At 34.2% G+C, this 22,202-nt stretch overlaps 1 protein-coding gene and 1 long non-coding RNA gene across 5 annotated transcripts; both read left to right on the plus strand.

The window, feature by feature from the left end:
- Nucleotides 1-2,192: 2,192 nt before the first annotated feature.
- On the plus strand, nt 2,193-4,854 carry LOC139868620 (uncharacterized). 4 transcript variants are annotated; one of them, XR_011765979.1, is made up of 7 exons: nt 2,193-2,297; nt 2,499-2,574; nt 2,656-3,898; nt 4,043-4,103; nt 4,262-4,376; nt 4,638-4,736; nt 4,818-4,854. It is a non-coding gene; the product is annotated as an uncharacterized lncRNA (long non-coding RNA). The 4 variants fall into 4 exon arrangements; XR_011765977.1 differs by having other exon boundaries at nt 2,656-3,648; nt 3,831-3,898; nt 4,638-4,848; XR_011765976.1 differs by having other exon boundaries at nt 4,638-4,848.
- A 12,524-nt stretch (nt 4,855-17,378) lies between these two features.
- LOC139895820 (uncharacterized) lies at nt 17,379-21,847 on the plus strand. The gene is made up of 6 exons (XM_071878373.1): nt 17,379-17,567; nt 17,658-17,812; nt 18,923-18,928; nt 20,886-21,114; nt 21,310-21,403; nt 21,573-21,847. The coding sequence occupies exons 1-6, from the start codon at nt 17,379-17,381 to the stop codon at nt 21,845-21,847; spliced, it is 948 nt and encodes a 315-aa protein (XP_071734474.1).
- Nucleotides 21,848-22,202: the final 355 nt, after the last annotated feature.

Genomic DNA, 22,202 nt, shown 5'->3' on the forward strand with positions numbered 1-22,202 from the left:
AGGTGGTGTATAAAATAGTTATATTTTTACTACTAAAAACTATTAAATACGATACAATTTTACACAAGTTATTTATTTATTTATAGAGTGGATATACCTAAACCTTGCTACAACACTTATAGGCAGTGTACCTAATCGTACAGTAGTGTAGTTTTTAGTGAGTCCGGTTCGTTCCACAGGGAGACTTAGCCAAGTCTAACGCTATATTTTTTTAACTTATAATTATAAAAATACAAAAATATATAAATAATATTATTATTATAAAAGGGGATTTTTACCGGTTAATGACCGGTTTGTCGATTTTAAAACTTTAGTCGCAGTTAAAACCTAATGTAAAATATTAAATATATAAAAGACTCAATTTAAAGCATAAAGTAAATAACGATAATGAAATTGCGATAAAATAAAATGACAATAAATAAAGTGCGATAAATAAAAAGTACGATAATTAAAAGTGCAATTAAATACAATGACAGTAAATAAAAGTGCGATAATTAAAAGTGCAATTAAATATGAAATAAAGAAATTATGCTTATTTAAACTTCCGTAATCATGATGTTTGACGTGTTGATTTTAGTTTATTCCCATGGGTTAATTGTCCTTTGTCCTGGATTATTCGATATGTCCATACGGATTTGTCCATAATAGTCCATCAGTCATAAATATAAAGTGCGAGAGTCTTCGTCAAATTATCCTTATACCCGAAGTCAAATATTCCAACTAATTGGGGATTCGAATTGTAACAAGGTCTTAATACTTTGTTTAATGAATACACCAGGTTATCGACTGCGTGTAAACCAAGGTTTTACTACTTTGTTAACAATTACACCAATTACCCTTGAATGTAATCCACCCCTGTTTCAACAAGTCTATTAACTATTAATCCAGTTCCGTATCCGGTTAAATGAACAATTATTGGTATTTATAGATATTCCGCCCACCGTGCCCAGTCAAGCGTATGTGGTTATATATAAATACGTCAAATTATAAGTCTATATATTAAATCAACGCGGTATCATTTAGTTAATATAAAACCCATTAATAGCCCATAGTCTAATTTCTACAAGTGTCGTTCTTTTATCCAAACCCCAATTATGGTCCAAAGCCCAATTACCCAATTTTAATATTTAGCCCAACATCACGATTACTTCGGCATTAAATAAGCATAATAATAACTTAGCTACGAGACATTAATTTAAAAAGGTTGAACATAACTTACAATGATTAAAAATAGCGTAGCGTTACACGGACAGAATTTCGACTTACACCCTTACAACATTCGCTAACATACCCTTATTATTAGAATTTAAAATTAAAATTAAAATATAATATATATATATATATATATATATATATATATATATATATATATACGAGTGAGATAGAGAGATAGATGGATAGATGGTGTAAAAATTCGTCCAAAACTCGCGAACTTTATAGGACATGACCTGTCACTGTTCACCATGCGATCGCATGGAGTTATAGCCTCTAGGCCATGCGATCGCATGGCCCCTTTTTTCAGCTCACAAGAGTTTGTTTGCATTCTGCCGACGGTTTATATAAATATATATAATATATAAATAATTTTAAGAATTATTTAAATATTATATTATATTTATGTGCATAGTTGACTCGTAATTTTTAGTCCGTTGCGTCGAGCGTTGAGAGTTGACTCTGGTCCCGGTTCCGGATTTTCGAACGTCCTTGCGTACAATTTAATATCTTGTATTTTGCGTTTTGCGTCTTGTACTCTTGTAATTTTGAGACGTTTCTCATCAATAATTTGAACCACTTTAATTGTACTTTGTACTTTTGAGCTTTTTGGTCGTTTGCGTCTTCAATTCGTCGAATCTGTCTTTTGTCTTCACTTTTTATTATTTAAAAGAATATTACTTGTAAATAGAACAATTGCAACTAAATGCTTGTCTTTTTTGAGGGATAATGCTATGAAATATATGTTCGTTTTTAGCATTATCAAATATTCTCACTCTTGAGCGTTGCTTGTTCTCAAGTAATATAGTCTTGAAATAAAAACATACTAGAATCACTTCTTTATTCTTCACACTTTGTACATTCAGTGATTTCTATACGTAGTAACTATTTGCATTCTCAGAAGACTTCCTATAATAGCCTTAATGATTAAAATAGCGGGCTAAAAAAAGGCAAAACTCTTCCGTCGACACACACACACAAAAAATTAGGGCAAAACTCTCTAAACTCCATTCCTTCTACCTGAATCTTCTTTCAAAATCAATCCCAATAATCGTTCCTGCATCATCATTACTCTTGAATCGAAGGTTAGTTTTTCTATTAATTTTCTTATGATTTTCGTGTTTTAGGGTTCTATTGATCATCGATATTCAAAAATCAATTGCAATAATCAGTATCTAAGAAGGTTAGCGGGTCGAATGTTGATCGATCCTTGTTGTAGCATAATCTTTATTTGAAAAAAAAAGGTTAGTTGTTCTAATATTTTTCTTACGATTTACATGTTTTAGGGTTATACTTTATATGATGATTAGATTAACCTAAATAATCTAGGATGGAGATTGGAGGTATACACGGCGATTGGAGGTATTTCTTTTTTTTTATATATAACTAATTTAGAGTTTTAATGAATGAAGATTGATTTGCAATACATCTATTGTTCAATAGAAATCAAGAACTCGAAGCTATTACATGATTCGGATTAAACCCTACCAGGTTAGTGATCGGATTAAACCCTACCAGGTTTGATCATGATTTCAATTCGTCATTTTTCCAAACAGTTCATCTGATAAGCTATGCATTTAGGTATTTACAATTCATAATCTTCCTTTGAATCCTCATGTAACTATCGTACGGTTATCTGCAATTTAGTTTGTTGTCTCAGGTTTATTATAGAAATCATATATGTTTTATAGTCGATTTCATATTACTTTCTATTATTTTATTTTATTTCCTTTGTTCATACTAAAAACATGTTTTTTTTTATATTGTTTCATGTTTTTATGCTTATGATATTACTACTCAGCAGGCTGTTGGATGCATCTTTAAGTTCATCTTGTACTATGGATTGGTTTGTTAAACTTGGCAATAATTTTAACTCGGGTATTGAGCTTATGTGATCATACTGTAATTAGCATAACTATCTTTTGCTTGTCCCAAGTTTTAACAAAGAGCCTCTAAATGTTCGTATTATAATTTTAATTTCAAGGTCTCAGTTACATGCATGAAAAAGTGATTACCATTTATCTTTATGTTATTTTGACAAGTTGACTATCAAAAGGTGCAAGTTATATGTTGATGATAGCAGTCATAAGACAGGATACATCAGAAGATTGACCAAACAGCTCTGGAGAAATTGACCAGAGAAGGTATGACTGACGCTCATTTATTTTAATCCTCATGTATATTCTATATATTGCTTGATCACATATTTTGAACTAACTGTTAGTTATCATGTATGAAGATGAGGCTTCCCAGATATGATAAAGTAAGTAGAGATCACTAGCAATTTGTGGTTCAGCTGATATGCCTATTTAGCCTCACTTGTGATTCTTCTTTATCATTTTACTTAAGTATGGATCATTTCAGTTGTTCTAGGTTGAAGAAGAAAGTAGCATAAAGGGGAACTGGTCAAATGACAAGGGTCAAATGTCACCCAAAGTATTATTACCATACCTCCTAAATCCTTTCATTTAACAATTTAGATTAGTTACATAACAGTATTGGTTTTTGCTATCATGATCAAGGCATGTATTTCATCATTCAATGTGTAATTGTTGGTTGATGATTTGGCGGTGGTTGTTACTTTTCATCTACTAATTACCGACTTAATTGTTGCTCAGAATCGTCGAGCAACGAAAAAAATGAGTTCGTATCTTGGCAGGGCAACTTACAGGTTGCAGCCATGGAGGTTCGTTATTTGTTACTTGATTTCATTCTTAGATCTCAGCCTCCTTTTTTTTGTTTTTGCTGTTTTAGTTTCCGTTGTGTTTGTTATTTCTTTTCAATAATATTTTGTCAACAACAGAATTTATGATTGTCACCTGTGATTTAGGTGATAATGCTTATGGATATACCTGTTCAAGCAGCACATTCAGATTGCCTCAACACACATGGTGAGTCTCTGATTTGAGTAAAAATTGTAATAGCCCCAAGACATTCAGATTGTCACCATTATCCTTTGTTTTGATTATATGACCCATTTTGCAGATGGGTCAAAGTTGCTACTTTATTAGAAACATTTATTTTTTTTTCTTGTGTCAATTTACTGCAGGAATTTATTTTGGTTGGATGACCCTTATTATGCAGCAAGGCTACCGAAAACCTATAACTGAAAAAGATGTATGGATGCTGGACACATGGGATCGGACTGAGATATTGAGTAAAAAGTTCGTAGCTCTGTGCATTTATATAAACATATGTTTATTTAATTTTTTTTAATCAGTCCTAATTTTATATGATTAATTGTTCCTACTTGAAGATTCCAAGTTTGTTGGGATGAATAATCTAAAAAGTCAAAACCATTTTTTCTATGTTGTATGAATAATCGTTGGTGAGTATTACAATTTCTTTCATGATCAGATGCATGAGTTATTGTATGCATTACCGACAACTGTTTTTGATTAGTGGTTGTTGGTTGTTCTCTCCAGGTTTTGGTTTGGAGGCCTTTTCAAATAATGAGTTCAACCCTATAACTAAAGCTGGTAAAATGAGTTGGTGGCAAGACGGGTTGGGTAACGGGTCATATGGTATTGTCGCTTCTAGGGTTTGATCCATTTCAGTAATCTGAGAGATTAGTAACTTATGGATGAATTAAACCCTTGATTTAGGGTTTATCAGTACACAAACAAAATCAATATAATATTCAGTAATATCGGAGTCGAAGAAACCAAAATCAATATTTTGATTACGAATCAACTGGAGTCATTATTGGGTTTGATGGAATAAGGTATTTGAAGATCGATTTTGCAATCCTTGATGTTAACAACATTGGACATTGTACATTATACAAGAAGGTATATAAACAGTTATATAATTACTTAATTAAGTTGAAACTCCTCATTACGTAATTCAGTTGTCGACATCTACATCATGCTCTATTGTATGCTTCCCCAATATATATTGGATTATATTAATTCATTTTTTCAGGTTGATTTGATTAACAAGTAAAAGTGCTTAAGCTGCAGGTTGATTAAAAAGTAAAGGTGATTGATTTGAGGGATTATGCTTTAAGTCTTTTCTGGATATGATTTTTGTAGAGAAGGTATTTTTTTCCAACTTTAATCTTTGATCAGATTACTTTTGTTTGGTCATGATGGATGAGTTTAAATAGTTGGTTATAATAACTGGTATATGATGTTAGTCCTCCCAAAAATGTGCAGCCATAAAATTGAATGTGGACATTACTTTGTGTCTCAATCTTTCTCTGACTGTTTTCAAGAAATTTCTCAATCAGTTTGGGGTTTTTTTCCCTCAAAACATAAAATTTATGTTCCTAAATTAATGAAGCCTTAATGACTTTATAATTTATAGGGCTTAATCAAATGATACTATAGACACATCTGGCATGAAAGTTATGGATATTGATTCTACTAAATGTGAGGAAGTCAAGATGGTAATATGGGTGGATCGTACACTTCAACTCAATGTTGCAAAAAACCCGTTTACTCCCCGTTTAATCCCCGATTAATCATTTTTAAGGGCAGTCCGTTCCGATTTTTGAAAATCCGTTTAATTAATTGGTCAACGTCGATTGATGGGTCAAAATCAAATTTGGTAATCAAAGTCGGTCAAAGTCAAAATAGGTCAACATTTTAACATGAAGTTGAACTAGAATTTTAAAGATTTTGAATAAAATGAACACTTTTAGATAATTATGTTAAACTTTATGTTTATATTTATGGTTTTATTCTATATTTTCACATATAATTTTTGAAATTTAATATTTTAATGTAAATAGTACAATCCGATTAATCCCCGAATTTTCGATTAATCCTTCCAAAGTCCTGACCGATTAATCCCCGAATAGCGAATTTTGCAACGTTGCTTCAACTAATGAGACAAATTTTTTTTTTTTTTTTTATGTGTTAAAACGGGTTGGTTTAAACTAAAACTATATTTATATAAGTTTGTGTCAACTATGATTATGGGACTTAGTAATTTAATAATAGGCCAACTTTTTAAAATCATGATTTAGGAGGTCTACTGAGTTCAACATGCAGATTGGGCAATGAAATGATCCATTTGATATTTTGATCCTATTATCTATAAAACTGTGAAAGTTTTTGGTATGGGTCAAAAGAGGTTAGGTTTATACGGAGAAACTTAAATTTTAAGTAGTTTTTGACGTCGAAAATGCATTCAAAAGGCTCGTTGGAAACATATGTCACCATTTTGACCCACTTAAAAATATCTGGTACACTAAGGTTGCTGACGTTTGCTACAAATTAACTATGGAAGATTAGAGGTGGTTAGATGGGGAGTGGACCCATCTAGCGGGTCAAAAGATAACTTTTATGGTTGAAGTACCTAAAGCAGCTTATAAGTGGCTAAATGGGTGGGTGAGCTGATTTAGTGTGCCAAAAGAGAACTTTTTTGTTGGGTCCAATATTTGTATTGTTGGCTACCAAGAGCATAGTCCAACATCACATATGCATCTTGATGGTTGTAAATTTTTTGTTTGTGAAATTGCAGAATCCACATTGAAAGCATTAGCTACAATCACCCGTTTGACCATTCGTTCTGATCCTTGACCTAACCAACGTCTGCATTGTATTTTCTGCTGAATCAACTTTTTTGAACTTCCCCCCTCTGTTCTTTAATTCGTGTAATTGTAAATAGTTTGCTTCATCGGTTGACATTTTCCAGATATGGAAGATCATAACAGGTGATTCAGTTATAGAATCCGAAGGAAACTTTGTATACCCACAATAGTTGAATTTGACCAATTGCTGATGTTATGAATGAAAAACTTTTGGCATTGTTCTCAATGTCCTTAAATTCAAGGTATGTTTCCAGCAATTTCTTATATCCAATATCTATAACATGCTAATGCTATGCTAATTGTAAATGCAATCCAAAAGTACACCTCCAGCGCATTGTAAAATGTGAATAGGTGGAGGATTCCATTTGTCTGATGTTATTGAGACAAGTATACTTAACGTCTGTATCTTTTCAAACGATTAGATTTGATAACAATAATTATACACATGTATTTATAATACATTCAGTTAACTACTTTCTTTGCCTTCATTTGTTTATTATGCAGAATTTGTAGCGTATTTTTACATAAGCTGATGCATAAATTATTATATTTGAAATTTTTATTGACGAACCCGCGAATCCGCCGGTCTTAAGCTAGTAACTTTTAAATAAACTGTAGCGACCCGACAAAATCGTCATTGACGGCGCCGTCTACTTAGGTCCCGTTACGTGGTCATAAGTCTTTAGTACAACGTTTGACCAAAATATGTCGCATTCATTTCAAATGTAAAGGTGTTTCAAGTTTACAAAAGTAGTTCAACAACTAGTTACGTTACAACGTTTTAAGTACAAATGCAACCTATGCGACACAATTTAAGATAAAGTCAAAAGACGCTCCAAAAATGCATGTATACTCGACATCCAAGCAAGTATCAAAACAGAGTGCGGAAACATGTATCACTTAGCATTAAAAGACCTGAGAAAAACATAAAAAATCTGTCAACGAAGACGGTGAAATCATAGGTTTAGTAAATAAGTAAGTAAGTAAGTAAGTAAATTGAACCACAAGATTTATAATGTTGAATTAATAGTAACCCATTCTAAAAGTTGTTGTGGTTATCACGAGCACCCAATTATCAAGGCTTAACTGTCACGAACCCCATTAATATAGTGTTAGAACCTACACTTATACTCGAAAATATATTTCATCCTCCAACGGTCGAACCGTCTGAATGAGGGTTTGTCAAACCCGTATGGCCATACAACATAAGTTCTCGCTTACACCCTGCAAGTGTAACTAATGATAATTGAATTGAGGCTTTTTGTTGTAACTCGTACATAGAATGGTTGTTTTCGTACTTGTGTTCACTTTATAAAACGAAGCGTTTATGTTTTCTCATCCCAAATATAAGTATAAATGAGTAAAAGTGGGACTATGATCTCACCGTAGTTGCACGCCAAAGTATTTGAAATTAAACGTTGTGAAAATGAAAGTTGCTTAGCCTTGACCTAAACAAATAAGTTGTATCAATTACCCGTTATGACACAAGGTCGGTCGAAATGTGTTCAATTAGTCCTATGGCTCGTTACGACTCGATTATATAGCATGTGAATCAAGTTGTCAAGTTTCATGCAAGAATCAAGTATAAGGGAAAGGTTATAACGATTAAACAAAGAATTGGTTAAGTTTGATTAAAAGTCAACCTTGGTCAAAGTCAACGAAAAAGTCAACGTGTTCGGGTCGGGTCTCGGACAATTTTTCTAAGTTACATAATCATATATGAGCATCTTAGGACAAGTTACATGTTAATCTGAGATGCGTAGCATAGTTAGAATTAAACGAAAAATGACAATTTTGGACAGCCCATAATGTTACGCCCGCAATGGCATGGGTTACGGTCGCAATGTCCTGGGTTACGGCCGCAATGGCCTGGGTTACGGCCGCAACTTGGGTCCTCCAGGTGCTGAAATGCTGAATTTTTCTAAATGTCGAGCCAAACTTCTTTCATTCATAACTAATGATCCGAAAACGCTAAAAATGCATATCATACATCGTTGGAAAGGTATTTTAACAAGGAATACAAGTAAACACATATCATCAATCAAATCCAACATTTACGATAACCAAATCCTCGTCGAATGATCATTTAATGCTCACCATTTAATGTTTCAAGCTCATAAATGCAAATGATGATTCGGAAACTTAACACACACATATAATACGCCGTTTCGTAGGTAATTATGCATACAATACTACTAAACACTTACCAACATCTCATAGCATTCAATGCATCAAAATTCATATTTAAGGCTACTAAACCCTAACCAAGAATCACAAATTCAATAATCATGTTAGTGAAGTCTTCCAAGTCAACCTACATGCCAAAACGAAGCTAATGATGCTAGTAACACTTTTAATACATGCACTTTAAAATTTAATCAACATTCAATCAACCAAAAACAAAGATTAAACTAACCCATTTTTCATATTTAAGCTAGTTACTCATACAAGCAAATCAAGCAATCAAATTACATATTCATCAACCTAATGAGCCATAGACACTAACTAACACCATTTCAAGTTTACAAATCGAATTAGAGAAATTTGAGTTTTAGAAAAACCTTACCCCAAGTTATGAAAGTAGTATCAAAACGTAGAGGATGAAGAGAGGATTCCAAAAGTACAATTTCTTTTGATGTTTGCTTCCTTGAAATGATTTAGATGATGATTTAATGAATTGGGTAGAAGTGGGTGTTTGAGAGCATAAAGTGGATGTAGTAAGGAAATGAGGAGGTGAATGAGTGGAGGAGATGGAGGTTGACCATTTGACCTAGTCAAGACTTTGGTCACTTGGCAACATTGGTCCCTCAAGTTTAAAAGCGTGTGCGTGAATTAACCGAACGAAATATTTTAAATACGCTAGGGTAACGAGAGATGTTATAATTAAATAACGGAAAATATTAAAATGCTAGTCAACGGAAGATGCGAATTTAGATAACGAAAGATATTATTAACAAAAAAAAGAAGGCGTTAAAATAAATTAACGGAAAAATGAGGGTTGTTATATTACCCACACCTTAAAAGAAATTTCGTCCCGAAATTTAGTTGGAAGTAGTAGTTACGAATGAGTGGGGGTACTTCCTTTTCATTTTATCTTGTCCTTTCCACGCAAACTCGGATCCTCTGTTGGTATCCCAACGAATTTTGAAAATCGGGATTTTACGTTGTTTTAAAGTTAGTTTCACGATTCATAATTCCAACCGGTTTTCCCATGAAGTGGAGTTTGTCATCGATAGTAAGCTCATTGAAAGGAATAATAAGTTCTTGTTCGGCAAGACACTTCATTAAGTTTGATACACGGAAATGTAGGAGGAACAGAATTTGATAGAGTTTGGAGTTCGAAACGGTAAGCAACGGGTCCAATACGCTCCAAGATTTCAAAATGATCAAAATATTGCGGATTTAGCTTTCTACGTTTCCCAAAACGGATTACACCTTTTCAAGGTGCGACTTCTAACATTATGCGGTTACCCATTTGGAATTTGAGAGGTTTACGTCTAACATCGGCATGACTCTTTTGGGGGCGACGGGCCGTCTTGAGCCCTTCTCGGATTTGAACGATCTTAACGGTTATTTCTTGAATGAGTTCAGATCCGGTGATTTGCTTGTCACCTACCTCGGCCCAACAATTAGGAGAACGACATTTGCGCCAATATAAAGCTTAGAAAGGTGCGGCGTTAATACTCGAATGATAACTATCATTGTAAAATGAATCGGCTAAAGGAAACAATACAAGTTCGTAATATGTCTTCTGAGGTTTGAATCGTATGTTGCTTGATCTGTCGGTTTCTGAAAACGTTTGATGAGATTATTCCCCTTCGTGGTGAATACTGGTATCGTGTGTGGAGTCTCTCTCCATTGAGAGATTGGATGATAAGATTTCCTTATACAGAAGTATGAGCATAATGATAGGAGGTGTTTTCATTCTTGGTATAGTCGCATCGCGCATCTTGTGGTCAAATGTTGAGACTTGGTGGAAACGAGATAATACACGTAGTTATATATGTTTTGGAGTTGAGTAGTAGCTGGCCATTTATCGGAAGCATAAGGATGATAAGTCAATGAAAGAAGAGGTGTCCTTGGATTGTGTTTTATCTTGGATTCAGGTAATATCAGACGACAACAGTGAAATAACAGAGTTATATAACGTGATACGTGGTGATGAGAAGGTTGATCGAGCCCCAAAATTAAGTATCCAAATTTCTTCAGGCAGAAAAACGAATTTTAGTTTCTTTGATTTCGAGTCGAGAGAGGAGGCCTTTCAGGTGTTCACTTAGAATTATTTGCATTTTTAGGTTCCTTTTTGTGCTACATGAATTTAGCTAGTCGAGGTTGGTGTGGATAATCACGTTTAAGGTTCAGACACGGAGAGGTTTAATTCATTCCTTTTGGTTCAAGGTATAGGCTACAACGTTTGCCTTGCCCGGATGGTAACGAGGTTCACAATCATAATCATTTAATGTTTCAGTCCACCGTCGTTGTCTCGTGTTGAGTTGTTTTTGATCGAAAATGTGTTGGAGGCTTTTGTGGTCGGTGGGAACGGTACTTTTGGTTCCATAAGGTTAGTGTCTCCACAGTTTAGGCGCAAAGACAACGGCTGTAAATTCTAGTTCGCGTGTCGTGTAGCTTTGTTCGTAAATTTTCAATTGCCGGGAAATGTAAGCGATAACTTTCTTTCGTTTTATGAACACACACCCAAAACCTTGTTTGCAGGCGTCACAAAATATACAATAAAATTATCATTGCCTTCGGGAAGAGATAAGATATGAGCGGTGGTCAACTTTTTCCTTAAGATTTGAAATGCCGTCTCTTGTTCTGCGGACCAAACGAATTTCTTTCCTTGTGAGTTAACGAGGTTAAATGATGAGAATACAGAAAGGTAGGAAATGAATCTTCGGTATAACCGGCGAGATCAAAAAATTTACGAATATGAGTCGGAGTCGTGGGGGTTTCCCAATTTCGTATGGCTTCGATATCTGCGGGATCGACTTTAATACCTTGACCACTAATAACATGGTCTAGAATTTGGACTTCGTTTAACCAAAATTCACACGTGAAGAATTTGGCATAGAGTTGCTCTTTTCTCAAGAGTTCGAGCGTAAGACGGAGATGTTGTTCATTTTCTTCTTCGCTTTTGAATAGATTAAGACATCATCTAAGAATATGATAACGGATTGGAGGTCGATTTTGGAATATACACGAGATCCTTGTAATTGATCAAGAGTTTATCGACACGGGGAAGAGGATATCGTTTCTCAACCGTTAATTTATTTAGTTCATGATAATCGATACACATTTGTAGGAAATCATTTTGTTTCTTAACGAATAGGACTGGAGCTCCTTAGTTCTATAGGTATCAAGTCATATTCAAACTCTTACCCAATACGTTTAACGTACACTCCCGATAAAATTTGTCGGCACGCAATAGTTTCCCGTTGGCCACTTCAATGGTATAAGTAGTATCTAGGGGAAGTGGTGGAGCGCAAAAAGCATGAGTCACAGTCTTGGATACGAAACTTTTATCTGCACCCGAATCGAATAAATAAGAAACATAAGAGTTGTTGAGAAAAAACGTACCCGTGACTAGTTCATTGTCATCGCGGGTATCCTTGGCGTTAATGTTGAAAGTTCGACCGCGTGCATCGGAGTTAGCTTTATTCTTTGGGCATGTATTTCTATAATGACCCGGCTGGCCACATTTGAAACAAACAATCGTTTTTGGTGAATTGGGCCCCTTTTGAGCGACAGGAGCGGTATTTCTACAATCGTGGGCCACATGGCCACTTCTTTGACACTTGTTGCAAAATGGTTTGCCACATTCACCAAGATGATGTTTGTGGCACTTGTTACAAAAAGGTAGGTATCCGGCATACCCTTTCTTGATGCCGGAGGTGAAAGGCTTCTTAGCGAAGTTGTTGTTGTTGTAGTTGTTTGATTGAGAGGCTTCCCATTTCCTTTTGTTGCCACCCGATTTATCCTCGGCTTTGGTGCCGGCACTTCAATTACACCCACCGTTTCCATCAATTGGCGGGCCATCGTTAAAGCCTCTTGTAGGTTGGCGGGTTTTGATGACATTACCCCGTGTTGAATGCTCTTAGGGAGGCCATCCATGTAAAGTTCAACTCTTAGGGACTCGGGAGTCATGAGGTTTGGACATATTAAGGCTAGTTCGGCAAACCGTTGATTATAAGTTTCGAGGTCATTCCGGACCGCTTTTAAATTCCTTAGCCCCTGTTCGAACCTTCGAGTCTCTTCACGCGGGAAGTATTCGGTGGCCATCTTTTCTCTTAATTCTGTCCAAGAGAGTGCGTGGGCTTCATCCGTACCCACCGATTGCACATACGTGTTCCACCATGTGAGAGTGATACCGGCGAAAGTGTGGGTGGAATACTTGACCTTGTCTTGGTTCCGGCATCCGCTTATGCTAAAAATGGCTTCCGTTTGCTCAAACCATCGGGTGAGAGCAACCGGTCCCCCGATTCCATCGAAAGTGTGAGGTTTGCACCCCATGAAGTTCTTGTAGGAGCACCCCTCCTTTGAATTATTGGCTCCATGATTGTTGTTGTTGTGGTTGTTGTTATGATTATTGTTGTTGGAGGAGTGACCGGCCATGGCCGCATCTACGGCGATGGCTATCATTCGTTGGAGGGCTTCTTCGAGAGTTTCGGGAGGAGTATTGTGTTGACCTCGGCGAGCCATTGTTCCTTGAAAACGCAAGAATATCGTTGATTAGTATTCTCAATAATACTAATCGTGATATGGAATAAAGATAGAGAGAAAATTTTCCTTGACCCCCCTCAATTCCTTATGTTATAATGTCGGTATGTCCACATGAGTCACCGTAATATAATCCCGGCAATTATATTACCCTAATTCACGCGTGCATTTAACATTACCTCATAAGGTCAAGACGGTGTATCAATCAAATTAAACAACGTGAGATTAAGATGGAATATGAGTTAGATATGAATAGAAGAGTACAAGTATAAATGCACAAGTAGTCAAGCAAGTCCTATTTCAAGTCTATATGCCGGTTGTAGTCTAGACTCACTAATGCAACCTATGACTCGGGGTTGACACCAATGAACTCTAAATCCCTACAACCAACGCTCTGATACCATCTGTAGCGGCGACCCGACAAAATCCTCATTGACGGCCGTCTACTTAGGTCCCGTTACGTGGTCATAAGTCTTTAGTACAACGTTTGATCAAAATATGTTGCATTCATTTCAAATGTAAAGGTGTTTCAAGTTTACAAAAGTTCTTTAACAACTAGCTACGTTACAACGTTTTAAGTACAAATGTAACATATGCGACACAATTTAAGATAAAGTCAAAATACGCTCCAAAAATGCATGTATACTCGACATCCAAGCAAGTATCAAAATAGAGTGCGGAAACATGTATCACTTAGCATTCAAAGACCTGAGAAAAACATAGAAAATCTGTCAAAGAAGACGTTGGTGAAATCATAGATTTAGTAAGTAAGCAAGTAAGTAAGTAAGTAAGTAAATTGAACCACAAGATTTATAATGTTGAATTAATAGTAACCCATTCTAAAAGTTGTTGTGGTTATCACGAGCAACCAATTATCAAGGCTTAACTGTCACGAACCCCATTAATATAGTGTTAGAACCTACTCTTATACTCGAAAATATATTTCATCCTCTAACGGTCGAACCGTCTGAATGAGGGTTTGTCAAACCCGTATGGCCATACAACATAAGTTCTCGCTTACACCCTGCAAGTGTAACTAATGATAGTTGAATTGAGGCTTTTTGTTCTAACTCGTACGTAGAATGGTTGTTTTCGTACTTGTGTTCACTTTGTAAAACGAAACGTTTATGTTTTCTCATCCCAAATATAAGTATAAAAGAGTAAAAGTGGGACTATGATCTCACCGTAGTTGCACGCCAAAGTATTTGAAATTAAACGTTGTGCAAATGAAAGTTGCTTAGCCTTTACCTAAACAAATAAGTTGTATCAATTACCGGTTACGACACAAGGTCGTTCGAAATGTGTTCAATTAGTCCTATGGCTCGTTACGACTCGATTATATAGCATGTGAATCAAGTTGTCAAGTTTCATGCAAGAATCAAGTATAAGGGAAATGTTATAACGATTAAACAAAGAATTGGTTAAGTTTGATTAAAAGTCAACCTTGGCCAAAGTCAAAGTCAACGAAAAATTCAACGTGTTCGGGTCGGGTCTCGGACAATTTTTCTAAGTTACATAATCATATATGAGCATCTTAGAACAAGTTACATGTTAATCGGAGATGCGTAGCATAGTTAGAATTAAACGAAAAATGACAATTTTGGACAGCCCATAATGGTACGCCCGTAATGGCCTGGGTTACGACCGCAATGTCCTGGGTTGCGGCCGCAATGGCCTGGGTTACGGCCGCAACTTGGGTCCTTCAGGTGCTGAAATGCTGAATTTTTCTAAGTGTCGAGCCAAACTTCTTTCATTCATAACTAATGATCCGAAAATGCTAAAAACGCATATCATACATCGTTGGAAAGGTATTTTAACAAGGAATACAACTAAACACATATCATCAATCAAATCCAACATTTACGATAACCGAATCCTCTTCGAATGATCATTTAATGATCACCATTTAATGTTTCAAGCTCATAAATGCAAATGATGATTCGGGAACTTAACACACACATATAATACGCCGTTTCTAGGTAATTACGCATATAATACTACTAAACACTTACCAACAATATATCATAGCATTCAATGCATCAAAATTCATATTTAAGGCTACTAAACCCTAACCAAGAATCACAAATTCAATAATCATGTTAGTGAAGTCTTCCAAGTCAACCTACATACCAAAACGAAGCTAATGATGCTAGTAACACTTTTAATACATGCACTTTAATATTTAATCAACATTTAATCAACCAAAAACAAAGATTAAACTAACTCATTTTTCATATTCAAGCTAGTTACTCATACAAGCAAATCAAGCAATCAAATTACATATTCATCAACCTAATGAGCCATAGACACTAACTAACACCATTTCAAGTTTACAAATCGAATTAGAGAAATTTGAGTTTTAGAAAAACCTTACCCCAAGTTATGAAAGTAGTATCAAAACGTAGAGGATGAAGAGAGGATTCCAAAAGTACAATTTTCTTTTGATGTTTGCTTCCTTGAAATGATTTAGATGATGATTTAATGAATTGGGTGGAAGTGGGTGTTTGAGAGCATAAAGTGGAAGTAGTAAGGAAATGAGGAGGTGAATGAGTGGAGGAGATGGAGGTTAACCATTTGACCTAGTCAAGACTTTGGTCACTTGGCAACATTGGTCCCTCAAGTTTAAAAGCGGGTGCGTGAATTAACCGAACGAAATATTTTAAATACGCTAGGGTAACGAGAGATGTTATAATTAAATAACGGAAAATATTAAAACGCTAGTCAACGGAAGATGCGAATTTAGATAACGAAAGATATTATTAAAAAAAAAGACGGCGTAAAAATAAATTAACGGAAAAAGGCGGGTTGTTACATAAACAATCAATCAAAACAATATGTTGATTTGATAAACACAAATTTCACTAAGAAGAATATTTGTGCGGACCACCGCATCCACCAACACCTCATCGGACGCACCGTCGTTGCCGGATTTGTCAAAATCGTTCACAAACTTGATAGTCATTAGAGAAGTTCGATGGTTTTGGTCGGGTTTTGATAAGTGGTGTGTTAATTGCATTACCAGGTCAATTTTTATTTTGAAAATGACAATGAGTTTTTGAGGTGTGTGATGTATGAGGTCAATCCATACAATAATTTGATACAAATTTTTTTTTTTGAACAACGAATGAGATCACTCGAGGAGGACTAAACCACCCGTTGCGATCATCTCCCGTTTCGACTATGCCGATGCAGCGATAATAACCCCGCTCCCATCGCTGTCCGGGAGGAAACCTTGAAACCGATCCAAGAGCACGGCCAAGTAAAACCCTCCTCCCCTTTACCCCCCAAACGATATGAGAAAGGTGCTATGGATGGATACTTCATGGCAGGGATGAAATTGTGTTTTTAATATGTAGTCAACGAGGGTCGAACTTTTGACCTCCCCTAAAGGAGGCAGACCACCAACCACTGGACCACATCACAACTTCAATAATTTGATACAATTAAACTCAAGTATAGTTCTAAGTGGCCATAATTGCATTTCGAGGGATAGTTGGACTGTTGGAGACGTACGATGATGAGACCGATGGTAGCTGAAGCTTTTCAACCGTCTCTGTATTTCATGAGAGTTAAATTTTACTCCGTATACAATAAGAATTGAAAGATAATATATCATAAATAAATACTTTTTAAAGTACCACCATCCTTTATCGTTAAATATGTTTTTAAAACACTAGTTAGGCTTAGTTAAAAAAAAACCCCACCACATTTGTAATGGGATATATTATATTATTATAATAATAATAATTATTATTATTTAATATTTAATCGTTCTCTATATCTATTTGTTTAGTACGAGTATATTATTATAAGAAATATATATATATATATAATAACGATTTACATTCTGTAATTTCCCACAAACAAATAATTAAGGAATCAGTCAATAACCGGATAACATCCATCAACGATGAGGTGGTCATTTGGTCCGGGAATGGGAGCCGGCGGGGGCGGTGAAATTATCAAAACCGTCCATAGAGCCGGCATCGTTGGTGGCACCGAACAACCATTTTCACATTCCACCTTCACAACCACAACAAGATCATCAACCACCACTAGTAACCGTAACAATCAATCAAAAAACAATACCACTCTTTTTGTATCTTCGAATAATAATAATAATAATAATAATAGTAATAATAATAATAATAGTAATAATTTTGCACCACCTTTTTATGTTCCGGTGGAGGCGCCGGAGAACTGGGGTTTTTCGGCCAATGAAGAGTTTGATAATTGGGAGTATATTGATGGTAGTGATAGTGAAAGTGTTTATGATGATATTGATGTTTTTGGTAGTGTTCCTTCGGAAGATGAAGTTCACCATGCAGTTTCTTCTCTTCAACGGTATGTAACCTTTTTTTATTATTATTTAATTAATTAACTAGTGAGTGGGCCCGGCCCATTTGGGCCCAAATGGTTGCATGAGTTGTTGAGCATGGGCAAATTTCGAAATCAAAACAACATGTTTAGGGGCAATACGGCAACCACCCCTTTTACTATTATTTATATGTATAAATGTATAATTAGTCTCATATTCTATATCATTATCATTATTTAATATATATATATATATATATATATATATATATATATATATATATATATATATATATATATATATATATATATATATATATATATATATATATATATATATCAGAGATCAAGGGATAAGTGACATTTTTGAAATAAGGAGATAAGTAAAATTTGACTTTTATATCTTTTACATTAAATCTTCGATTTAAAAAAAATCCGTGATTAACTGACATTGTGTAGATTCAAATTTTTTTTTTTTCACTAGGAGCTTAAAATGCATGTGATGTTTGTTAATGTGTTTTGAGGTTTTTTGAGTTTTTTTAGAATTTATCCCGATTTAGAGTTTAGTGTTTAAGGTTTAGGGTTTTCGGGTTTACTCCGTAAACCCTAAACCCTGAACTCTAAACCGTTCGTATTAAAAAACTCGTTCTAACCATATTCTATAAACCCTAAACCCTAATTTATAAACCCTAAATTCTAAACCATAATTACTAAACCCTGAACACTGTTTTTCATTAATCAAAAGTCATTTTTTCTTTTTTTTTTGTTAACATACATCTGATGAACGAAAAGCAGTTAACATGCATCAAACAGCGGATAACATGCATCAAATGCATCTTAACGATCCAGTTAAAAAAATTATTTTTTTCTGAATCTACACAATGAAAATAGATACCAGCAGTTTTTTTTAAATCGGAGTTGTAGAACTAAAGATATAAAAATCACAAAATCACTTATCCCCTTATCTCACCAAGTGCCACTTAGCGCTAGATTTTCTCCCGATATATATATATATATATATATATATATATATATATATATATATATATATATATATATATATATATATATATATCCTGAGCAGGTTTTTATTGATTGTATAAATTTATTTGTTTATTGTTGTATTCAATATTGCAGATGCTGGTGAACTGAATAAATAGTGTATGCAATGTAACATATAAAATAAAGGGTTAAAGTCAGGATATATATATATATATATATATATATATATATATATATATATATATATATATATATATATATATATATATATATATATATATATAGTGGTAGGATCAAGAGGGAAATAACCAATCGGGGGGAAGAAAAAACTTTTTTTTTTTTTTTTTCATTTTTTGAAAAAACTTTGTTCACGAACATTATAGATGGGATGAAAATATGAACATTTAGTGGAGACACTTTGTGATAAATATTTTTATTTTGGCGGGAAAACGCTTAAGAAGTAATATATAACAATTATCGTGTTTTTCGAGCGTATGTTGAGGTTTTAGCTATTGGGGTTTAGATATTAGGGTTTATATGGTTTAGATATTAGGGTTTAGAAATTTAGGGTTTAGGGTTTAGATTTAGGGTTTAGATTTAGGATTTAGATTGAGTTTTTAACACGAACGGTTTAGAGTTTAGGGTTTAGGGTTTAGGGTTTGGTGTTTTGGGTTTATGGAATAAACCCAAAACACCAAACCCTAAACCCTAAACCCTAAACTCTAAATCGGGCTAAATTTTACTTCACAAAATATGAAAAAAAAAACGTTCATATTTTTCACGAACAATATTATTTTGAATGTTATTTTTGTCGATCGTTTTTCCGCCTAAATAATAACATTCATCACGAAGTGTCTCTTCTAAATGTTCATATTTTTGTGTGATCTTGATGCCGGAAAAAAATTTCCAAAAAAACGAAAAAAAAAAATTTGCTTCCCCCCGCTTCCCTATTGATCCTGCCTATATATATATATATATATATATATATATATATATATATATATATATATATATATATATATATATATATAGTGGTAGGATCAAGAGGGAAGTAACCATTCGGGGGGAAGCGGGGGGAAGCAAAAACTTTTTTTTTCTTCGTTTTTTGAAAAAATTTTGTTCACGAACATTATAGATGAGATGAAAATATGAACATTTAGTAGACACTTTGTGATAAATGTTTTTATTTTGGCGGGAAAACGCTTGAAGAAGTAATATATAACAATTATCGTGTTTTTCGAGCGTATTTTGAGGTTTTAGCTATTGGGGTTTAGATATTAGGGTTTATAGGGTTTAGATATTAGAGTTTAGAAATTTAGGGTTTATGGTTTAGATTTAGGATTTAGATTTAGGATTTAGATTGAGTTTTTAACACGAACGGTTTAGGGTGTAGGGTTTAGGGTTTGGTGTTTTGGATTTATGGAATAAACCCAAAACACCAAACTCTAAACCCTAAACCCTAAACTCTAAATCGGGCTAAATTTTACTTCACAAAACATGAAGAAAAAAAACGTTCATATTCTTCACGAACAATATTATCTTGAATGTTATTTTCGTCGATTGTTTTCCCGCCTAAATAATAACATTCATCACGAAGTGTCTCTTCTAAATGTTCATATTTTTGTGTGATCTTGATGCCAGAAAAAAAAATTCCAAAAAAACGAAAAAAAAAAAAAAAAATTTTTTGCTTCCCCCGCTTCCCCCCGATTGGTTACTTCCCCATTGATCCTGCCCCTATATATATATATATAATTTCTTGAGTTTTCTGTTTGAGAGTAATGTTGTGTTATCTTAAAAATGATGAATACTGACAATATTTTGGGTGAACACAACATATAATATAACTTAATATATTATAGTAATATCAATCTTAATTTGAAAATGGAAATAATGGAGGCAATAACATAAATAATTGGTTGTAACATGAAAATATTTTGGGTGAACATTTAAACATGATAATGGATACTTATTTGGGAGAATCCAAAATAACAATACAAAACAATTGTAATGGGATGTAGGCAGTAACGTAATTAATTTGGAACCTAATTAAGGAATTGAGAATTGTTTTTGAATTTGAGTTTTGTTTCGTGAACGATAGGTTTCTTGAACCAGTTCCGTTTGCACGATTCATTAATGATCGGAGAGCATATGGTTGTGATGAGGATAAGATTTTAGGTCGTTCAGCTAGTTTTTATAAAACTGAATCAGAGTCAGATTGGATTGAGCCGTCTGTGCAAGTATGCAACTCCACAAGTACATTTCAAGTTCCATCCTCAGACAAAGTTTATGATGCTTTCCATCTATTGCAAACCGATCCTTCCGTTCAGGTACGATAATGCCTTTTTCAACCCATACATATTTGGACCAATTTCACTTTTATGAGACACTTGCAACACACTAAACACTAATATGAACCTTTAAAATGTGTTCACTCACATATAGTTGATAATTCAGCATACACTAGCTAGATTTAATTTCTATGATAAATTGCTTTAAATTTAGTTTTGATTTTCATGGTGCAGAGAATGGTCATTTCATTGTCATCAGACAAGGCTATTTGGGACGCTGTTATGAACAATGAGGTGGTTCGTGAGCTTCGTGAATCAGTCAATGAAGGTTCGTGTCCACTTTAATAGTTATGTATTTGATGACATTAATTTTATATTAACTCTTTTGTGAAAGAAAGAGTATCATATGATTTTGTTTAAGTTAATGGTTTTTTTAATCTATCTTTGCAAAATTTAGTGTTGCTACTTATTGTAATTGTTGTTGAGATTATGTATAGTAGATAAAGGTGCTACAGAGGTGGCTGATAAGAGTGGTGATGTCTCAAATCCAGTTACACAAATACTTCATTGGATTTTCGCGAATACAAAAGATAAAGTGATTGAAATAGTAGAGAAAATAACAAAGATTGTGAATGAGTTGGTTCATCCTATGAACAAGGACGAGAACTCGGTGAATGGAGGCCTCAACTCATTTGATAAGAATCTAAGCAGCTCTTTCTTTCTTACAATCATTGTACTCTTGATTGTAGTTGTGGGTCGGTCCCATAAGTGATCAACATGATCTATGTCTGTGAGCCAAACCCACCTCTGTTGATCATGATCTTAGTTTCAAGTCGGAATATACGTGTTGATCATGGTCTATTTGGTCCTGGGTTAAGTCTACAGATATTGATCATCAATTTGCTGACATGACAACAATAGTATTCTGTTATGGACTTTTATGCATATTGTGTTTTTGCAAGTTTATGGATATTGAAAACTAGTAGTTTTTAAATTTTTTGATCATTTTGTTGGGAATCAGAATAAAGTGAAGTTTGTAATTTGAATAATCATAATTCATAAGCAAGTCGTAAGCCCATTTATCACAATTGCTTTAATTAATGGTTAGCCCATGATCATCAATGCTA

Source organism: Rutidosis leptorrhynchoides, chromosome 1, assembly GCF_046630445.1.
Source record: "Rutidosis leptorrhynchoides isolate AG116_Rl617_1_P2 chromosome 1, CSIRO_AGI_Rlap_v1, whole genome shotgun sequence".
Classification (NCBI taxonomy): domain Eukaryota; kingdom Viridiplantae; phylum Streptophyta; class Magnoliopsida; order Asterales; family Asteraceae; genus Rutidosis; species Rutidosis leptorrhynchoides.

Coding starts and splice junctions, on each gene's coding strand:
- LOC139895820 (XM_071878373.1), top strand. CDS start 17,379: ATGAGGTGGTCATTTGGTCCGGGAATGGGAGCCGGCGGGGGCGGTGAA. Junction 17,568..17,657: donor AAAACAATACCACTCTTTTT/GTATCTTCGAAT, acceptor GTTCCGGTGGAG/GCGCCGGAGAACTGGGGTTT. Junction 21,115..21,309: donor AAACCGATCCTTCCGTTCAG/GTACGATAATGC, acceptor TTCATGGTGCAG/AGAATGGTCATTTCATTGTC.